This window comes from Watersipora subatra, chromosome 3 (genome assembly GCF_963576615.1).
Source record: "Watersipora subatra chromosome 3, tzWatSuba1.1, whole genome shotgun sequence".
Taxonomy (NCBI): domain Eukaryota; kingdom Metazoa; phylum Bryozoa; class Gymnolaemata; order Cheilostomatida; family Watersiporidae; genus Watersipora; species Watersipora subatra.
The window spans coordinates 39,696,599-39,718,657 of record NC_088710.1 but is presented as its reverse complement, the minus strand read 5'-3'; the positions used below and the strand labels follow the sequence as shown (position 1 = coordinate 39,718,657).

General features: G+C 36.0%; 1 protein-coding gene across 1 annotated transcript in view; it reads left to right on the top strand.

The window, feature by feature from the left end:
* Positions 1-22,059, top strand: part of LOC137390105 (leucine-rich repeat and coiled-coil domain-containing protein 1-like) — a 66,926-nt gene that overhangs the window by 41,415 nt on the left and 3,452 nt on the right. The window contains exons 16-21 of the mRNA XM_068076357.1: positions 5,475-5,546; positions 5,692-5,866; positions 6,003-6,226; positions 9,825-9,973; positions 20,153-20,290; positions 21,616-21,751. Coding sequence (XP_067932458.1) covers positions 5,475-5,546; positions 5,692-5,866; positions 6,003-6,226; positions 9,825-9,973; positions 20,153-20,290; positions 21,616-21,751 — 894 coding nt within the window. The remainder of the gene's footprint in view (positions 1-5,474; positions 5,547-5,691; positions 5,867-6,002; positions 6,227-9,824; positions 9,974-20,152; positions 20,291-21,615; positions 21,752-22,059) is intronic.

The following is a 22,059-nucleotide window of genomic DNA, read 5'->3' as shown; positions in this document are numbered from 1 at the left end:
TACCACTATACACTATGTCTATATACCAGTATCACCATGTATATATATCACCACTATACACAATGTCTATATACCAGTATCACCATGTATATATTATCACTATACACTATGTCTATATACCAGTATCACCATGTATATATCACCACTATACACAATGTCTATATACCAGTATCACCATGTATATATCACCACTATACACTATGTCTATATACCAGTATCACCATGTATGTATCACCACTATACACTATGTCTATATACCAGTATCACCATGTATATATCACCACTTTCCACTATGTCTATATACCAGTATCACCATGTATATATCACCACTATACACTATGTCTATATACCAGTATCACCATGTATGTATCACCACTATACACAATGTCTATATACCAGTATCACCATGTATATATCACCACTATACACTATGTCTATATACCAGTATCACCATGTATATATTACCACTATACACTATGTCTATATACCAGTATCACCATGTATATATCACCACTATACACTATGTCTATATACCAGTATCACCATGTATATATCACCACTATACACTATGTCTATATACCAGTATCACCATGTATATATCATCACTATACACTATGTCTATATACCAGTATCACCATGTATGTATCACCACTATACACTATGTCTATATACCAGTATCACCATGTATATATCACCACTTTCCACTATGTCTATATACCAGTATCACCATGTATATATTACCACTATACACTATGTCTATATACCAGTATCACCATGTATATATCACCACTATACACTATGTCTATATACCAGTACCACCATGTATATATATCACCACTATACACTATGTCTATATACCAGTATCATCATGTATATATCACCACTATACACTATGTCTATATACCAGTACCACCATGTATATATCACCACTATACACTATGTCTATATACCAGTATCACCATGTATATATTACCACTATACACTATGTCTATATACCAGTATCACCATGTATATATCACCACTATACACTATGTCTATATACCAGTATCACCATGTATATATATCACCACTATACACTATGTCTATATACCAGTATCACCATGTATATATTATCACTATACACTATGTCTATATACCAGCATCACCATGTATATATCACCACTATACACAATGTCTATATACCAGTATCACCATGTATATATCACCACTATACACTATGTCTATATACCAGTATCACCATGTATATATTATCACTATACACTATGTCTATATACCAGTATCACCATGTATATATTATCACTATACACTATGTCTATATACCAGTATCACCATGTATATATCACCACTATACACTATGTCTATATACCAGTACCACCATGTATATGTCACCACTATACACTATGTCTATATACCAGTATCACCATGTATATATCATCACTATACACTATGTCTATATACCAGTATCACCATGTATATATCACCACTATACACAATGTCTATATACCAGTATCACCATGTATATATCATCACTATACACTATGTCTATATACCAGTATCACCATGTATATATCACCACTATACACTATGTCTATATACCAGTATCACCATGTATATATCACCACTATACACTATGTCTATATACCAGTATCACCATGTATATATCACCACTATACACTATGTCTATATACCAGTATCACCATGTATATATCATCACTATACACTATGTCTATATACCAGTATCACCATGTATATATCACCACTATACACTATGTCTATATACCAGTATCACCATGTATATATCACCACTATACACTATGTCTATATACCAGTATCACCATGTATATATCATCACTATACACTATGTCTATATACCAGTATCACCATGTATGTATCATCACTATACACTATGTCTATATACCAGTATCACCATGTATGTATCACCACTATACACTATGTCTATATACCAGTATCACCATGTATATATATCACCACTATACACTATGTCTATATACCAGTATCACCATGTATATATCATCACTATACACTATGTCTATATACCAGTATCACCATGTATATATCATCACTATACACTATGTCTTTATACCAGTATCACCATGTATGTATCACCACTATACACTATGTCTATATACCAGTATCACCATGTATATATCACCACTATACACTATGTCTATATACCAGTATCACCATGTATGTATCACCACTATACACTATGTCTATATACCAGTATCACCATGTATGTATCATCACCATACACTATGTCTATATACCAGTATCACCATGTATATATCACCACTATACACTATGTCTCTATACCAGCATCACCATGTATATATCACCACTATACACTATGTCTATATACCAGTATCACCATGTATATATCACCACTATACACTATGTCTATATACCAGCATCACCATGTATATATCACCACTATACACTATGTCTATATACCAGTATCACCATGTATGTATCACCACTATACACTATGTCTATATACAAGTATCACCATGTATATATCATCACTATACACTATGTCTATATACCAGTATCACCATGTATATATCACCACTATACACTATGTCTATATACCAGTATCACCATGTATATATCATCACTATACACTATGTCTCTATACCAGTACCACCATGTATATATCACCACTATACACAATGTCTATATACCAGTATCACCATGTATATATCATCACTATACACTATGTCTATATACCAGTATCACCATGTATATATCACCACTATACACTATGTCTATATACCAGTATCACCATGTATATATCACCACTATACACTATGTCTATATACCAGTATCACCATGTATGTATCACCACTATACACTATGTCTATATACCAGTATCACCATGTATATATCATCACTATACACTATGTCTCTATACCAGTACCACCATGTATATATCACCACTATACACTATGTCTATATACCAGTATCACCATGTATATATCACCACTATACACAATGTCTATATACCAGTATCATCATGTATATATCATCACTATACACTATGTCTATATACCAGTATCACCATGTATGTATCACCACTATACACTATGTCTATATACCAGTATCACCATGTATATATCATCACTATACACTATGTCTCTATACCAGTATCACCATGTATATATCACCACTATACACTATGTCTATATACCAGTATCACCATGTATATATCACCACTATACACTATGTCTATATACCAGTATCACCATGTATGTATCACCACTATACACAATGTCTATATACCAGTATCACCATGTATATATCACCACTATACACTATGTCTATATACCAGTATCACCATGTATATATTATCACTATACACTATGTCTATATACCAGTATCATCATGTATATATCATCACTATACACTATGTCTATATACCAGTATCACCATGTATATATCACCACTATACACTATGTCTATATACCAGTATCACCATGTATGTATCACCACTATACACTATGTCTATATACCAGTATCACCATGTATATATCACCACTTTCCACTATGTCTATATACCAGTATCACCATGTATATATCACCACTATACACTGTGTCTATATACCAGTATCACCATGTATATATCATCACTATCCACTATGTCTATATACCAGTATCATCATGTATATATCACCACTATACACTATGTCTATATACCAGTATCATCATTTATCTGTCACACAACATTGAAAAATGTTCCTCAGAAGAGTCATTTATCGCATAGAAATGCATAAAACTATAAAGGCTTGATCCTTCGCTTCTACTGTGACTTTTATTTTTGAAAAACTATGTTCTACAAAGAAATATTTTAACAGAGTCAAGCATTATCCAATTTATATTAGTATCAGTTTGCTATAATAAATTATTAACATATGTTTGATACGTTATTATTGCTTAAACATTTTCCTAACAGTTTTTTGGACGAATAGAGTTGCTGATCTGTAAAGGAAAAATAATATTCAGCTGGAACTGGATGCCAGCTCTCTGATATCCGCCCGACAGTTCGCCTCTTCACGAATCTATTTGGTTTATCTCAATGAATTTTATTTTATAAAATTTAACCCGCTATATACGTTATATTAGTTTACTAAATTAATTACAGGATTTCAACTGTATAAAAAAGTTACCAATATACATAACCATTGAATGTAGACTCACACGCTGGCTACACTCTCTATGCATAACCATTGAATGTAGACTCACACGCTGGCTACACTCTCTATACATAACCATTGAATGTAGACTCACACGCTGGCTACACTCTCTATACATAACCATTGAATGTAGACTCACACGCTGGCTACACTCTCTATACATAACCATTGAATGTAGACTCGCACGCTGGCTACACTCTCTATACATAACCATTGAATGTAGACTCACACGCTGGCTACACTCTCTATACATAACCATTGAATGTAGACTCACACGCTGGCTACACTCTCTATGCATAACCATTGAATGTAGACTCACACGCTGGCTACACTCTCTATACATAACCATTGAATGTAGACTCACACACTGGCTACACTCTCTATGCATAACCATTGAATGTAGACTCACACGCTGGCTACACTCTCTATGCATAACCATTGAATGTAGACTCACACGCTGGCTACACTCTCTATACATAACCATTGAATGTAGACTCACACGCTGGCTACACTCTCTATACATAACCATTGAATGTAGACTCACACGCTGGCTACACTCTCTATACATAACCATTGAATGTAGACTCACACGCTGGCTACACTCTCTATACATAACCATTGAATGTAGACTCACACGCTGGCTACACTCTCTATGCATAACCATTGAATGTAGACTCACACGCTGGCTACACTCTCTATACATAACCATTGAATGTAGACTCACACACTGGCTACACTCTCTATACATAACCATTGAATGTAGACTCACACACTGGCTACACTCTCTATGCATAACCATTGAATGTAGACTCACACGCTGGCTACACTCTCTATGCATAACCATTGAATGTAGACTCACACGCTGGCTACACTCTCTATACATAACCATTGAATGTAGACTCACACGCTGGCTACACTCTCTATACATAACCATTGAATGTAGACTCACACGCTGGCTACACTCTCTATACATAACCATTGAATGTAGACTCACACGCTGGCTACACTCTCTATACATAACCATTGAATGTAGACTCACACGCTGGCTACACTCTCTATGCATAACCATTGAATGTAGACTCACACGCTGGCTACACTCTCTATACATAACCATTGAATGTAGACTCACACGCTGGCTACACTCTCTATGCATAACCATTGAATGTAGACTCACCCGCTGGCTACACTCTCCAGAGGCAAGTGATTTTAGATGTCTAATTTATCAGCGGATAATATCGGCATTAAAATTGTTTTTCTATTCAGTTGGTGAAAGAGCAGAAAGAAAGAGTGGTGCAGCTCTCCAAAGAAAAGCAAGAGATGTCTCAAAATACTCAGGCTAGTATAACCTTCACCTTAGCCACTCTCATAAGCTTACTAGGCTATAGTGTACTCTTTTTAAAATTCAGCGCCGTTTGTTAGCCGTATTCTTGTACTCTTGATGTATAGCATGTATAGCGTGTACATAGTATTGCGATTAAAGGGTGCCAAAGCTAGGCTTGAGCAGGAGGTGCAGAACTTGAAGAATAAACTCAAAGACCAGGAAAGACTGTTAAAGGACAACATCGAGTTGAAAAATCAGGTACAAGGGCAGCATTCTATCATCTCCGGTTTAAGGAAGGAGAGGGAGCTGTGGAGTAAGGAGCTAGTGGAACAAGGTACAAGTGCCGCAAAACACTTTGCTAATATTATGTACTGATGGTGGTCACTGCATCCAGTCTTATATTGTTTCCGAGATTTGTGTGAATAGAGAGTGTGTGAAAATATCTTGATAGAGAATGAATCTGGTTGCAGGTGCATCACTCTCAAATGAAAGAGGTACTCTTGAGGCTAAAATAGAGGCCCTAATGCAAGAGAACAAAACTCTCAAAGCTAATCTTGAAGCGCAAGTTGATACAGTGAGGATAAAAAGCAAGCTAGTGTCAGACCTCACCGATTCAGTGTCAACATTGAAACAGCGGTTTGGCGAACTGGAGAGAGATTGCAAGGACAGGGAGAAGCAACTTCAGTGCATTAAGGTGAGAAGTGTCACAGAATGCTGGCTTCTAGTAACATCAGTGTTGTAGTATACTTCAGTATCCTCTCGGGAACATTTTAATTAAGACTAGTATAATGTGTTGGTCCGAGGGTTTTAGGTGGCTTCCATGGGTCTCACCATTATATTACCTGCATCATTGCAGTAGTTGATGCCATCTCGCCTCAAAATCTCCAAAGTGCTTGGAGATTTTTACTTTGGATATATATCTACCTTGGATATATAGATGGCTATATTGTATACATATGTGGAAATATGTATGCATATGTATATACATGTTCCCTACATATAGGCCCATATGTGCATACCTGTGCGCGCATGTGTGCGTGCGCGTGTGTAGTACCTACTGAGAATACAGTAGCTACTCTCAGAGTTCATGCAATCTAAGTAATGTGCATTGTTTTTGTATTAGTATCTGGTTTACTCACTCAGAAATTTTAGCTATTGCGTATAGATGAAGTTGAGAAGATGGTATTAGAGTTAGTATTGACTTAAAGTACGTACAAAGTTGCCACTGATTATCGAGTAGTAAATTAGTTAGCAAACAATGCTTGCTTTTAATAGCAATAGTTAACTAAGTGTAATGAATGAAATTTTCTAGCATAGTTTCAAATCTCAGTGAACAAAAAGGAAAACCGACCAATGAAATTAGGAAAACCGACCAATTAAATTAGGAAAACAATGCCAAACACATTATACATGCGTTTACCTTAAAGGTTGACTTGCAACAAAAGTCATATTACAGTTATTTGATATTAAAAGATTCACCATGTCTTACTCTGTTGTGTTGTAGGTGCAAAATATGTGGGAATGTGATTACAAGCTCATAAAAGCTCAAAAACGAACAGTTAATCGCAGCTCGCGAGACCGCCGTAGTTTGGATTCTCTTTCCAAAATGGCTCAAATGTGATGTAGCTGTGTTAGATGGTTTGTGTTTACACTTTCATGCAACCTTATTCGTCGAAATATTTCACAAATATTCTTCACGCATTCAATAAAACCATGTCTATTGTTCTTACGCGTCTGTTTTATCGTCATTTTAATGCTGTCACTTTTAGCAGTGATATCTTATAACTTACCATAAAAATTCGTTTAATTTTTTAGCCTTAGCTTGAAGGTGTACATATCGTTGTCTGATAATCATAACGAGCCTGTTGGTCATTTGGGATAATCGAAAAGTGCTGCAGAAATTATTTGCGAAGTATTGGGTCATATGATCAGATTATGACTTGCCGATTAGACCAAACCGAAACAAAACTGTAAAGTAGTGAGCATCTATATTTGATACGGGGTCTTTGGTAAAACCCGAAGTGTTTGTCATAAACCGGTGCTACGATAAGTTTTATATTGAGCTTTTTATTGCCCTTTCAATTCACGGGAGAACATCACGTGACAAGAGACGATAACCAAATTTCATGACTACGTCAGAGAAATAAAGAGATTCCAATCTACGGCGGCTTTTCGTTTTTGAGCTTTTAAGAGCTTGTAATCACATTTCCACATATGTGGCTTTTACAACACAACAGAGTAAGACGTGGTGATTCATTTGATACCAAATAACTGTAATGGGAATTTTGTTGCAAGTCAACCTTTAAGCACTCCGTAAGCTGCTAACAAAAAATTTGGATAAATTCGTTTTAAGATGATAGCGATAGAACTTGCTCACTAACCTAGTCTCGTAACCTAGTCTCGTAACCTAGTCTCGTAACCTCGTCTCGTAACCTCGTCTCGTAACCTCGTCTCGTAACCTCGTCTCGTAACCTCGTCTCGTAACCTCGTCTCGTAACCTCGTCTCGTAACCTCGTCTCGTAACCTCGTCTCGTAACCTCGTCTCGTAACCTCGTCTCGTAACCTCGTCTCGTAACCTGGTGTAGTGTAATGGTGTAGTGTAATGGTGTAGTGTAATGGTGTAGTGTAATGGTGTAGTGTAATGGTGTAGTGTAATGGTGTAGTGTAATGGTGTAGTGTAATGGTGTAGTGTAATGGTGTAGTGTAATGGTGTATTGTAATGGTGTATTGTAATGGTGTATTGTAATGGTGTATTGTAATGGTGTATTGTAATGGTGTATTGTAATGGTGTATTGTAATGGTGTATTGTAATGGTGTATTGTAATGGTGTATTGTAATGGTGTATTGTAATGGTGTATTGTAATGGTGTAGTGTAATGGTGTAGTGTAATGGTGTAGTGTAATGGTGTAGTGTAATGGTGTAGTGTAATGGTGTAGTGTAATGGTGTATTGTAATGGTGTAGTGTAATGGTGTATTGTAATGGTGTATTGTAATGGTGTAGTGTAATGGTGTAGTGTAATGGTGTAGTGTAATGGTGTATTGTAATGGTGTATTGTAATGGTGTATTGTAATAGTGTATTGTAATAGTGTATTGTAATAGTGTATTGTAATAGTGTATTGTAATAGTGTATTGTAATAGTGTATTGTAATAGTGTATTGTAGTAGTGTATTGTAATAGTGTATTGTAGTGGTGTAGTGTAGTAGTGTATTGTAATAGTGTATTGTAGTAATGTATTGTAGTAGTGTATTGTAATGGTGTAGTGTAATAGTGTATTGTAGTAGTGTATTGTAATAGTGTATTGTAATAGTGTATTGTAGTAGTGTAGTGTAATAGTGTAGTGTAATGGTGTATTGTAATGGTGTAGTGTAATAATGAGTATTTTTGCTCGCTTCATAATATCAATTATATCTACTAACTTATAATCTACCTGATCTACAAAATGATCTCTTATCACAATTCACCGCTCGCCTACATTGACATGAAGCGCCTTCTACTTTGAAAATTTATGAACACTTGTTGGGTATTGAGCTTTGGCTAGTTTTATGATTTTTTTGGAGCTAATTATAAAAAACCAAATTATATCGTAGGTACAAATAATGGAGAGGCAGCTTTCATCATTACCTTGATGAAAGCTGCCTCTCCTTGAGACACTCTTCCACTAATCCTTAAACCCTTAGTGTGAACTAATATACAGTTGCTGGTTTTATCTTAAGTAAGTTTGATAGTTCTTACCCATATGGATTTGTATGCATTTGTTTCAATCAACTCCATTTTCATCAAGATTTGTCCCAATACTTTTTTTCGGAGTCCTAACAACCATTTACTTGCTATTTACTTGCTATTTACTTGCCATATACTTATAATAACCTCAATTGTGTTCTGCAAGGCGTAGCATCCTCTCTGCAGCAATCCTCTCTGCAGCAGTTCTCTCTGCAGCAATCCGCTCTGCAGCAATCCTCTCTGCAGCAATCCTTTCTGCAGCAATCCTCTTTGCAGCAATCCTCTCTGCAGCAATCCTCTTGGCTGCAATCCTCTCTGCAGCGATCCTTTCGGCTGCAATCCTTTCGGCTGCAATCCTCTCGGCAGCAATCCTTTCTGCAGCAATCCTCTCGGCAGCAATCCTTTCTGCAGCAATCCTCTCGGCAGCAAACATGCACTTTTTTAGCATTTAAAGCTCAACAATTAAAGCTAAGCTGAGATGGTTAATGTATGTGACTGGCAGTTTGGAAATGAAATAAAATATACTCCATTCTCAGCTGCAAAGGGATCGCACATTTTTCTGTGAATTTAGGATGATCATGAGAAAGAAATGGGAGGTGAACGATCTCGATGTTCAGATCTTGAGCATGAAGTGGATACATTGGTTGCCAGAAAAGAGGAGTTGAAGAGTCAATTGAAGGCAACTGATGAAGAGCTTGTGAAGGTCAAAGATACTTACAGGTAAATATGAGTTTTTTCCTACACATACTATGAAGGTCTAAGTGATACTCACACCCTGATTATACTTAACCATTGTATATAATGGCCTAAGTGATACTCACACCCTGAATATACTTAACCATTGTATATAAAGTTCTAAGGGATACTCACACCCTGATTATACTTAACCATTGTATATAAAGTTCTAAGGGATACTCACACCCTGATTATACCTAACCTGTATATAAAGGCCTAAGTGATACTCACTCCCTGAATATACTTAACCATTGTATATAAAGGTCTAAGGGATACTCACACCCTGATTATACTTAACCATTGTATATAAAGTTCTAAGGGATACTCACACCCTGATTATACCTAACCTGTATATAAAGGCCTAAGTGATACTCACACCCTGAATATACTTAACCATTGTATATAAAGGTCTAAGGGATACTCACACCCTGATTATACTTAACCATTGTATATAAAGTCCTAAGGGATACTCACTCCCTGATTATACCTAACCTGTATATAAAGGCCTAAGTGATACTCACACCCTGAATATACTTAACCATTGTATATAAAGTTCTAAGGGATACTCACACCCTGATTATACTTAACCATTGTATATAAAGGTCTAAGGGATACTCACACCCTGATTATACTTAACCATTGTATATAAAGTTCTAAGGGATACTTACTCCCTGATTATACCTAACCTGTATATAAAGGTCTAAGTGATACTCACTCCCTGAATATACTTAACCATTGTATATAAAGGTCTAAGTGATACTCACACCCTGAATATACTTAACCATTGTATATAAAGGTCTAAGGGATACTCACACCCTGATTATACTTAACCATTGTATATAAAGTCCTAAGGGATACTCACTCCCTGATTATACCTAACCTGTATATAAAGGTCTAAGTGATACTCACACCCTGAATATACCTAACCTGTATATAAAGGTCTAAGTGATACTCACACCCTGAATATACCTAACCTGTATGTAAAGGTCTAAGTAATACTCACTCCCTGATTATACCTAACCTGTATATAAAGGTCTAAGTGATACTCACACCCTGAATATACCTAACCTGTATGTAAAGGTCTAAGTAATACTCACTCCCTGATTATACCTAACCATTGTATATAAAGGTCTAAGTGATACTCACACCCTGAATATACCTAACCTGTATATAAAGGTCTAAGTGATACTCACACCCTGAATATACCTAACCTGTATATAAAGGTCTAAGTGATACTCACACCCTGAATATACCTAACCTGTATATAAAGGCCTAAGTGATACTCACACCCTGAATATACCTAACCTGTATGTAAAGGTCTAAGTAATACTCACACCCTGAATATAACTAACCTGTATGTAAAGGTCTAAGTAATACTCACTCCCTGATTATACCTAACCATTGTATATAAAGGTCTAAGTGATACTCACTCCCTGATTATACCTAACCATTGTATATAAAGTCCTAAGGGATACTCACACCCTGAATATACCTAACCTGTATATAAAGGTCTCAGTAATACTCACACCCTGAATATACCTAACCTGTATATAAAGGTCTAAGTGATACTCACACCCTGAATATACCTAACCTGTATATAAAGGTCTAAGTGATACTCACACCCTGAATATACCTAACCTGTATGTAAAGGTCTAAGTAATACTCACTCCCTGATTATACCTAACCTGTATATAAAGGTCTAAGTGATACTCACACCCTGAATATACCTAACCTGTATGTAAAGGTCTAAGTAATACTCACTCCCTGATTATACCTAACCATTGTATATAAAGGTCTAAGTGATACTCACACCCTGAATATACCTAACCTGTATATAAAGGTCTAAGTGATACTCACACCCTGAATATACCTAACCTGTATATAAAGGTCTAAGTGATACTCACACCCTGAATATACCTAACCTGTATATAAAGGCCTAAGTGATACTCACACCCTGAATATACCTAACCTGTATGTAAAGGTCTAAGTAATACTCACACCCTGAATATACCTAACCTGTATGTAAAGGTCTAAGTAATACTCACACCCTGAATATACCTAACCTGTATATAAAGGTCTAAGTGATACTCACACCCTGAATATACCTAACCTGTATGTAAAGGTCTAAGTAATACTCACACCCTGAATATACCTAACCTGTATATAAAGGTCTAAGTGATACTCACACCCTGAATATACCTAACCTGTATATAAAGGTCTAAGTAATACTCACACCCTGAATATACCTAACCTGTATGTAAAGGTCTAAGGGATACTCACACCCTGAATATACCTAACCTGTATATAAAGGCCTAAGTGATACTCACACCCTGAATATACCTAACCTGTATATAAAGGCCTAAGGGATACTCACTCCCTGAATATACCTAACCTGTATATAAAGGTCTAAGTAATACTCACACCCTGAATATACCTAACCTGTATATAAAGGTCTAAGTAATACTCACACCCTGAATATACCTAACCTGTATGTAAAGGTCTAAGTAATACTCACACCCTGAATATACCTAACCTGTATATAAAGGCCTAAGTGATACACACACCCTGAATATACCTAACCTGTATATAAAGGTCTAAGTAATACTCACACCCTGAATATACCTAACCTGTATGTAAAGGTCTAAGGGATACTCACACCCTGAATATACCTAACCTGTATATAAAGGCCTAAGTGATACTCACACCCTGAATATACCTAACCTGTATATAAAGGCCTAAGGGATACTCACTCCCTGAATATACCTAACCTGTATATAAAGGTCTAAGTAATACTCACACCCTGAATATACCTAACCTGTATATAAAGGTCTAAGTAATACTCACACCCTGAATATACCTAACCTGTATGTAAAGGTCTAAGTAATACTCACACCCTGAATATACCTAACCTGTATGTAAAGGTCTAAGTGATACTCACACCCTGAATATACCTAACCATTGTATATAAAGGTCTAAGTGATACTCACACCCTGAATATACCTAACCTGTATGTAAAGGTCTAAGGGATACTCACACCCTGAATATACCTAACCTGTATATAAAGGTCTAAGTAATACTCACACCCTGATTATACCTAACCTGTATATAAAGGCCTAAGGGATACTCACACCCTGATTATACCTAACCTGTATATAAAGGTCTAAGTGATACTCACACCCTGAATATACCTAACCTGTATGTAAAGGTCTAAGGGATACTCACACCCTGAATATACCTAACCTGTATGTAAAGGTCTAAGTAATACTCACACCCTGAATATACCTAACCTGTATATAAAGGTCTAAGTAATACTCACACCCTGAATATACCTAACCTGTATGTAAAGGTCTAAGTAATACTCACACCCTGAATATACCTAACCTGTATATAAAGGTCTAAGTAATACTCACACCCTGAATATACCTAACCTGTATATAAAGGTCTAAGTAATACTCACACCCTGAATATACCTAACCTGTATGTAAAGGTCTAAGTAATACTCACACCCTGAATATACCTAACCTGTATGTAAAGGTCTAAGTGATACTCACACCCTGAATATACCTAACCATTGTATATAAAGGTCTAAGTGATACTCACACCCTGATTATACCTAACCTGTATGTAAAGGTCTAAGGGATACTCACACCCTGAATATACCTAACCTGTATATAAAGGTCTAAGTAATACTCACACCCTGATTATACCTAACCTGTATATAAAGGCCTAAGGGATACTCACACCCTGATTATACCTAACCTGTATATAAAGGTCTAAGTGATACTCACACCCTGAATATACCTAACCTGTATGTAAAGGTCTAAGGGATACTCACACCCTGAATATACCTAACCTGTATGTAAAGGTCTAAGTAATACTCACACCCTGAATATACCTAACCTGTATATAAAGGTCTAAGTAATACTCACACCCTGAATATACCTAACCTGTATGTAAAGGTCTAAGTAATACTCACACCCTGAATATACCTAACCTGTATATAAAGGTCTAAGTAATACTCACACCCTGAATATACCTAACCTGTATATAAAGGTCTAAGTAATACTCACACCCTGAATATACCTAACCTGTATGTAAAGGTCTAAGTAATACTCACACCCTGAATATACCTAACCTGTATGTAAAGGTCTAAGTGATACTCACACCCTGAATATACCTAACCTGTATATAAAGGTCTAAGTAATACTCACACCCTGAATATACCTAACCTGTATATAAAGGTCTAAGTAATACTCACACCCTGAATATACCTAACCTGTATGTAAAGGTCTAAGTAATACTCACACCCTGAATATACCTAACCTGTATATAAAGGTCTAAGTAATACTCACACCCTGAATATACCTAACCTGTATATAAAGGTCTAAGTAATACTCACACCCTGAATATACCTAACCTGTATGTAAAGGTCTAAGTAATACTCACACCCTGAATATACCTAACCTGTATGTAAAGGCCTAAGTGATACTCACACCCTGAATATACCTAACCTGTATATAAAGGTCTAAGTAATACTCACACCCTGAATATACCTAACCTGTATATAAAGGTCTAAGTAATACTCACACCCTGAATATACCTAACCTGTATGTAAAGGTCTAAGTAATACTCACACCCTGAATATACCTAACCTGTATGTAAAGGTCTAAGTGATACTCACACCCTGAATATACCTAACCTGTATATAAAGGTCTAAGTAATACTCACACCCTGAATATACCTAACCTGTATGTAAAGGTCTAAGTAATACTCACACCCTGAATATACCTAACCTGTATATAAAGGTCTAAGTGATACTCACACCCTGAATATACCTAACCTGTATATAAAGGTCTAAGTAATACTCACACCCTGAATATACCTAACCTGTATATAAAGGTCTAAGTGATACTCACACCCTGATTATACCTAACCTGTATGTAAAGGTCTAAGTGATACTCACACCCTGATTATACCTAACCTGTATGTAAAGGTCTAAGTAATACTCACACCCTGAATATACCTAACCTGTATATAAAGGTCTAAGTGATACTCACACCCTGAATATACCTAACCTGTATATAAAGTTCTAAGTGATACTCACTCCCTGATTATACCTAACCTGTATATAAAGGTCTAAGTAATACTCACACCCTGGATATACCTAACCTGTATATAAAGTTCTAAGGGATACTCACACCCTGAATATACCTAACCTGTATATAAAGGTCTAAGTGATACTCACACCCTGAATATACCTAACCTGTATATAAAGTTCTAAGTGATACTCACTCCCTGATTATACCTAACCTGTATATAAAGGTCTAAGTAATACTCACACCCTGAATATACCTAACCTGTATATAAAGGTCTAAGTGATACTCACACCCTGAATATACCTAACCTGTATATAAAGTTCTAAGTGATACTCACTCCCTGATTATACCTAACCTGTATATAAAGGTCTAAGTAATACTCACACCCTGAATATACCTAACCTGTATATAAAGGTCTAAGGGATACTCACTCCCTGATTATACCTAACCTGTATATAAAGTTCTAAGGGATACTCACACCCTGAATATACCTAACCTGTATATAAAGGTCTAAGTGATACTCACTCCCTGATTATACCTAACCTGTATATAAAGGTCTAAGTAATACTCACACCCTGAATATACCTTACCTGTATATAAAGGTCTAAGGGATACTCACACCCTGATTATACCTAACCTGTATATAAAGGTCTAAGTAATACTCACACCCTGAATATACCTAACCTGTATATAAAGGTCTAAGGGATACTCACACCCTGATTATACCTAACCTGTATATAAAGTTCTAAGGGATACTTACTCCCTGATTATACCTAACCTGTATATAAAGGTCTAAGTGATTCTCACACCCTGAATATACCTAACCTGTATATAAAGGTCTAAGTAATACTCACACCCTGAATATACCTAACCTGTATGTAAAGGTCTAAGGGATACCCACACCCTGAATATACCTAACCTGTATATAAAGGTCTAAGTAATACTCACACCCTGAATATACCTAACCTGTATATAAAGGTCTAAGTAATACTCACACCCTGAATATACCTAACCTGTATGTAAAGGTCTAAGTAATACTCACACCCTGAATATACCTAACCTGTATATAAAGGCCTAAGTGATACACACACCCTGAATATACCTAACCTGTATATAAAGGTCTAAGTAATACTCACACCCTGAATATACCTAACCTGTATGTAAAGGTCTAAGGGATACTCACACCCTGAATATACCTAACCTGTATATAAAGGCCTAAGTGATACTCACACCCTGAATATACCTAACCTGTATATAAAGGCCTAAGGGATACTCACTCCCTGAATATACCTAACCTGTATATAAAGGTCTAAGTAATACTCACACCCTGAATATACCTAACCTGTATATAAAGGTCTAAGTAATACTCACACCCTGAATATACCTAACCTGTATGTAAAGGTCTAAGTAATACTCACACCCTGAATATACCTAACCTGTATGTAAAGGTCTAAGTGATACTCACACCCTGAATATACCTAACCATTGTATATAAAGGTCTAAGTGATACTCACACCCTGAATATACCTAACCTGTATGTAAAGGTCTAAGGGATACTCACACCCTGAATATACCTAACCTGTATATAAAGGTCTAAGTAATACTCACACCCTGATTATACCTAACCTGTATATAAAGGCCTAAGGGATACTCACACCCTGATTATACCTAACCTGTATATAAAGGTCTAAGTGATACTCACACCCTGAATATACCTAACCTGTATGTAAAGGTCTAAGGGATACTCACACCCTGAATATACCTAACCTGTATGTAAAGGTCTAAGTAATACTCACACCCTGAATATACCTAACCTGTATATAAAGGTCTAAGTAATACTCACACCCTGAATATACCTAACCTGTATGTAAAGGTCTAAGTAATACTCACACCCTGAATATACCTAACCTGTATATAAAGGTCTAAGTAATACTCACACCCTGAATATACCTAACCTGTATATAAAGGTCTAAGTAATACTCACACCCTGAATATACCTAACCTGTATGTAAAGGTCTAAGTAATACTCACACCCTGAATATACCTAACCTGTATGTAAAGGTCTAAGTGATACTCACACCCTGAATATACCTAACCATTGTATATAAAGGTCTAAGTGATACTCACACCCTGATTATACCTAACCTGTATGTAAAGGTCTAAGGGATACTCACACCCTGAATATACCTAACCTGTATATAAAGGTCTAAGTAATACTCACACCCTGATTATACCTAACCTGTATATAAAGGCCTAAGGGATACTCACACCCTGATTATACCTAACCTGTATATAAAGGTCTAAGTGATACTCACACCCTGAATATACCTAACCTGTATGTAAAGGTCTAAGGGATACTCACACCCTGAATATACCTAACCTGTATGTAAAGGTCTAAGTAATACTCACACCCTGAATATACCTAACCTGTATATAAAGGTCTAAGTAATACTCACACCCTGAATATACCTAACCTGTATGTAAAGGTCTAAGTAATACTCACACCCTGAATATACCTAACCTGTATATAAAGGTCTAAGTAATACTCACACCCTGAATATACCTAACCTGTATATAAAGGTCTAAGTAATACTCACACCCTGAATATACCTAACCTGTATGTAAAGGTCTAAGTAATACTCACACCCTGAATATACCTAACCTGTATGTAAAGGTCTAAGTGATACTCACACCCTGAATATACCTAACCTGTATATAAAGGTCTAAGTAATACTCACACCCTGAATATACCTAACCTGTATATAAAGGTCTAAGTAATACTCACACCCTGAATATACCTAACCTGTATGTAAAGGTCTAAGTAATACTCACACCCTGAATATACCTAACCTGTATATAAAGGTCTAAGTAATACTCACACCCTGAATATACCTAACCTGTATATAAAGGTCTAAGTAATACTCACACCCTGAATATACCTAACCTGTATGTAAAGGTCTAAGTAATACTCACACCCTGAATATACCTAACCTGTATGTAAAGGCCTAAGTGATACTCACACCCTGAATATACCTAACCTGTATATAAAGGTCTAAGTAATACTCACACCCTGAATATACCTAACCTGTATATAAAGGTCTAAGTAATACTCACACCCTGAATATACCTAACCTGTATGTAAAGGTCTAAGTAATACTCACACCCTGAATATACCTAACCTGTATGTAAAGGTCTAAGTGATACTCACACCCTGAATATACCTAACCTGTATATAAAGGTCTAAGTAATACTCACACCCTGAATATACCTAACCTGTATGTAAAGGTCTAAGTAATACTCACACCCTGAATATACCTAACCTGTATATAAAGGTCTAAGTGATACTCACACCCTGAATATACCTAACCTGTATATAAAGGTCTAAGTAATACTCACACCCTGAATATACCTAACCTGTATATAAAGGTCTAAGTGATACTCACACCCTGATTATACCTAACCTGTATGTAAAGGTCTAAGTGATACTCACACCCTGATTATACCTAACCTGTATGTAAAGGTCTAAGTAATACTCACACCCTGAATATACCTAACCTGTATATAAAGGTCTAAGTGATACTCACACCCTGAATATACCTAACCTGTATATAAAGTTCTAAGTGATACTCACTCCCTGATTATACCTAACCTGTATATAAAGGTCTAAGTAATACTCACACCCTGGATATACCTAACCTGTATATAAAGTTCTAAGGGATACTCACACCCTGAATATACCTAACCTGTATATAAAGGTCTAAGTGATACTCACACCCTGAATATACCTAACCTGTATATAAAGTTCTAAGTGATACTCACTCCCTGATTATACCTAACCTGTATATAAAGGTCTAAGTAATACTCACACCCTGAATATACCTAACCTGTATATAAAGGTCTAAGTGATACTCACACCCTGAATATACCTAACCTGTATATAAAGTTCTAAGTGATACTCACTCCCTGATTATACCTAACCTGTATATAAAGGTCTAAGTAATACTCACACCCTGAATATACCTAACCTGTATATAAAGGTCTAAGGGATACTCACTCCCTGATTATACCTAACCTGTATATAAAGTTCTAAGGGATACTCACACCCTGAATATACCTAACCTGTATATAAAGGTCTAAGTGATACTCACTCCCTGATTATACCTAACCTGTATATAAAGGTCTAAGTAATACTCACACCCTGAATATACCTTACCTGTATATAAAGGTCTAAGGGATACTCACACCCTGATTATACCTAACCTGTATATAAAGGTCTAAGTAATACTCACACCCTGAATATACCTAACCCGTATATAAAGGTCTAAGGGATACTCACACCCTGATTATACCTAACCTGTATATAAAGTTCTAAGGGATACTTACTCCCTGATTATACCTAACCTGTATATAAAGGTCTAAGTGATTCTCACACCCTGAATATACCTAACCTGTATATAAAGTTCTAAGGGATACTTACTCCCTGATTATACCTAACCTGTATATAAAGGTCTAAGTAATACTCACACCCTGAATATACCTAACCTGTATGTAAAGGTCTAAGTGATACTCACACCCTGAATATACCTAACCTGTATATAAAGGTCTAAGTGATACTCACACCCTGAATATACCTAACCTGTATATAAAGGTCTAAGTGATACTCACTCCCTGAATATACCTAACCTGTATGTAAAGGTCTAAGTAATACTCACACCCTGATTATACCTAACCTGTATGTAAAGGTCTAAGGGATACTCACACCCTGATTATACCTAACCTGTATATAAAGTTCTAAGTGATACTCACTCCCTGAATATACCTAACCTGTATGTAAAGGTCGATGTCATAGAGATTTGTTTCTATTGGCTTATTATTAACAACATATTAGCTCCTTTTATTAATTTTGCCATCATAATGCCCAGGATGCGTTCTGACACTGGTTAGCCATGTTATAAACTTTCTTGTTATATTTGTTTTCTTGTTAGTACTCTCCTAAATGTTGCCAATCTAAAATAACACATATGTGCCAACATAGAACCGCTGACAAGCCTATGGATTCGTTTTGCAGGTCTCTCAAGCTCAAATGGCAGGAGAAGTCAAGCTCGGTTGCTGCACTAGAGTCTTCTGTTCAGCAGATGAAAGAAGGGTGGACAAACAAAGAAATTAAGCTGACAGAAGAAAGAGATAAGGCTATAGAGGCAGCTGAGTGAGTTCATTTTTCTCTTAGCCCAAAAAATTGAGCAATTTCTTTTCTTTTATACTTTCTTTTATATTCCCTAATCTGTTCTTTGGATTTATGTGTCCTTGTTGGTTTACGAAGGGGTAATGATACATCGATTGATGATTGCGTAAGAAAGCGTTTACTTTATACAATGACATGTTTATGAGATTTAAATGGTTTAGTACCCTGGTTTTTCTTATTCGGCAATCTGCAAGCAATGCTTTTTTCAAACTCTCCACCTCGGTCGTACTTGTAGCGTTAAGAGCTGTCCATCTGTGCCTTTGTCCACATTGAATAGATTTATATCACACAGATGTGTGGTTTCAACCTTGAAACTAAAATATATACGGTTTCAACTTTGGTGCAGTAACACCTTCACATTTGGGTCATGCCCCAACATACTAGAAAATTGTAGACATATGAGCAAAATTTTGAGCGAGTCACTGCCTTCAAATATAAGAAACCTTTGAGATGCGAGCATTTGAACAGGTTGTCGATTGCCACTAAATGACCAAGTATGCAAGAGGTCGCTTTTGGAAACAGCATCGCTGGGGCTTCCTTATTGAATTGGTTTGGAGAAAGTTTTAATAAGGTCAGCTAAAAGTTATAGTGAGAGCGAACCAAAAAGCGCTAAGTCGGAAACAGTTAGGTAATAAAAAATTAAGCCGATGACAAAATCAAATTCAAGTTTAGTAAAAGATTAAAACTTAGCTTCAAGTGTGTGCATGTGTTTAGTGAGCTAAATTCATTTATGCTAAATTCGAAGTTTATGTTACGTAATGCCACAAAAGTATATTGTAACGAATGTGTTGCTATCAAGTCTCTCTTACACTAAGGATGTCTCGAAAGGTTAGAACTCCATACAGTACGGTATATAGTGATGTTACATTTTATTGCGGATTATAACCACTAATTAGATAATTGTTTTGCTTTGTGAGCGTAAGTACTAAATTTCAACAATTAAAACGTGTTTCCATCGTAATATCCTGTTTGTAGGTGGTTTTGTGTGGGAACGGATTAATTTGTATTTAGTTATTTTATTAAAGAAATATTGCATTGAGATACAAGCGCATTGACATACAGGCTTAGTTCCAGAATGCATTAAGCTCGTATGTCGAGGTATGACTATTGAAATGAGTGTGGTCTCAATCTTGCTACTAAAATATGTGTGGCTTCTACCTTGGAACTAAATTATGGGCAAACTTAATAAAATAACACAAGAAACCTTTGCCTTTGGTTGAGTTTGTCACCACATGCTTCTTCATTGCTCTGGGCTTAATTCAGAATAATCTTACCGTTTTCTTTTCCAGCAAAGCATTGCAGCGGCTTAAGGCAGCAGATGATGGCTTTAGGAAGCAGCTAGAAGTCAAGGAGTTATCATACGAAGAGAGAATTCAGAAAGTTTCCAGACAATATGAGTTGCGGATAGCCAACGAGCAACATAAAGTGAGCTTTGGTGTAGTGCATCTTTTATTGCCTAAACAAAACTAACCATCGTGTGGTGATTTCTTTTCATAGTCCAAACCACTTCTTCACCCAATACTCTTATAGTTATCAATACTCTTATCATTATTAATACTCTCATCATTATCAATACTCTCATCATTATCAATACTCTCATCATTATTAATACTCTTATCATTGTTAATACTCTTATCATTATTAATACTGTCATCATTATTAATACTGTCATCCTTATTAATACTCTCATCATTATCAATTATACTCTTATCATTATTAATACTCTTATCATT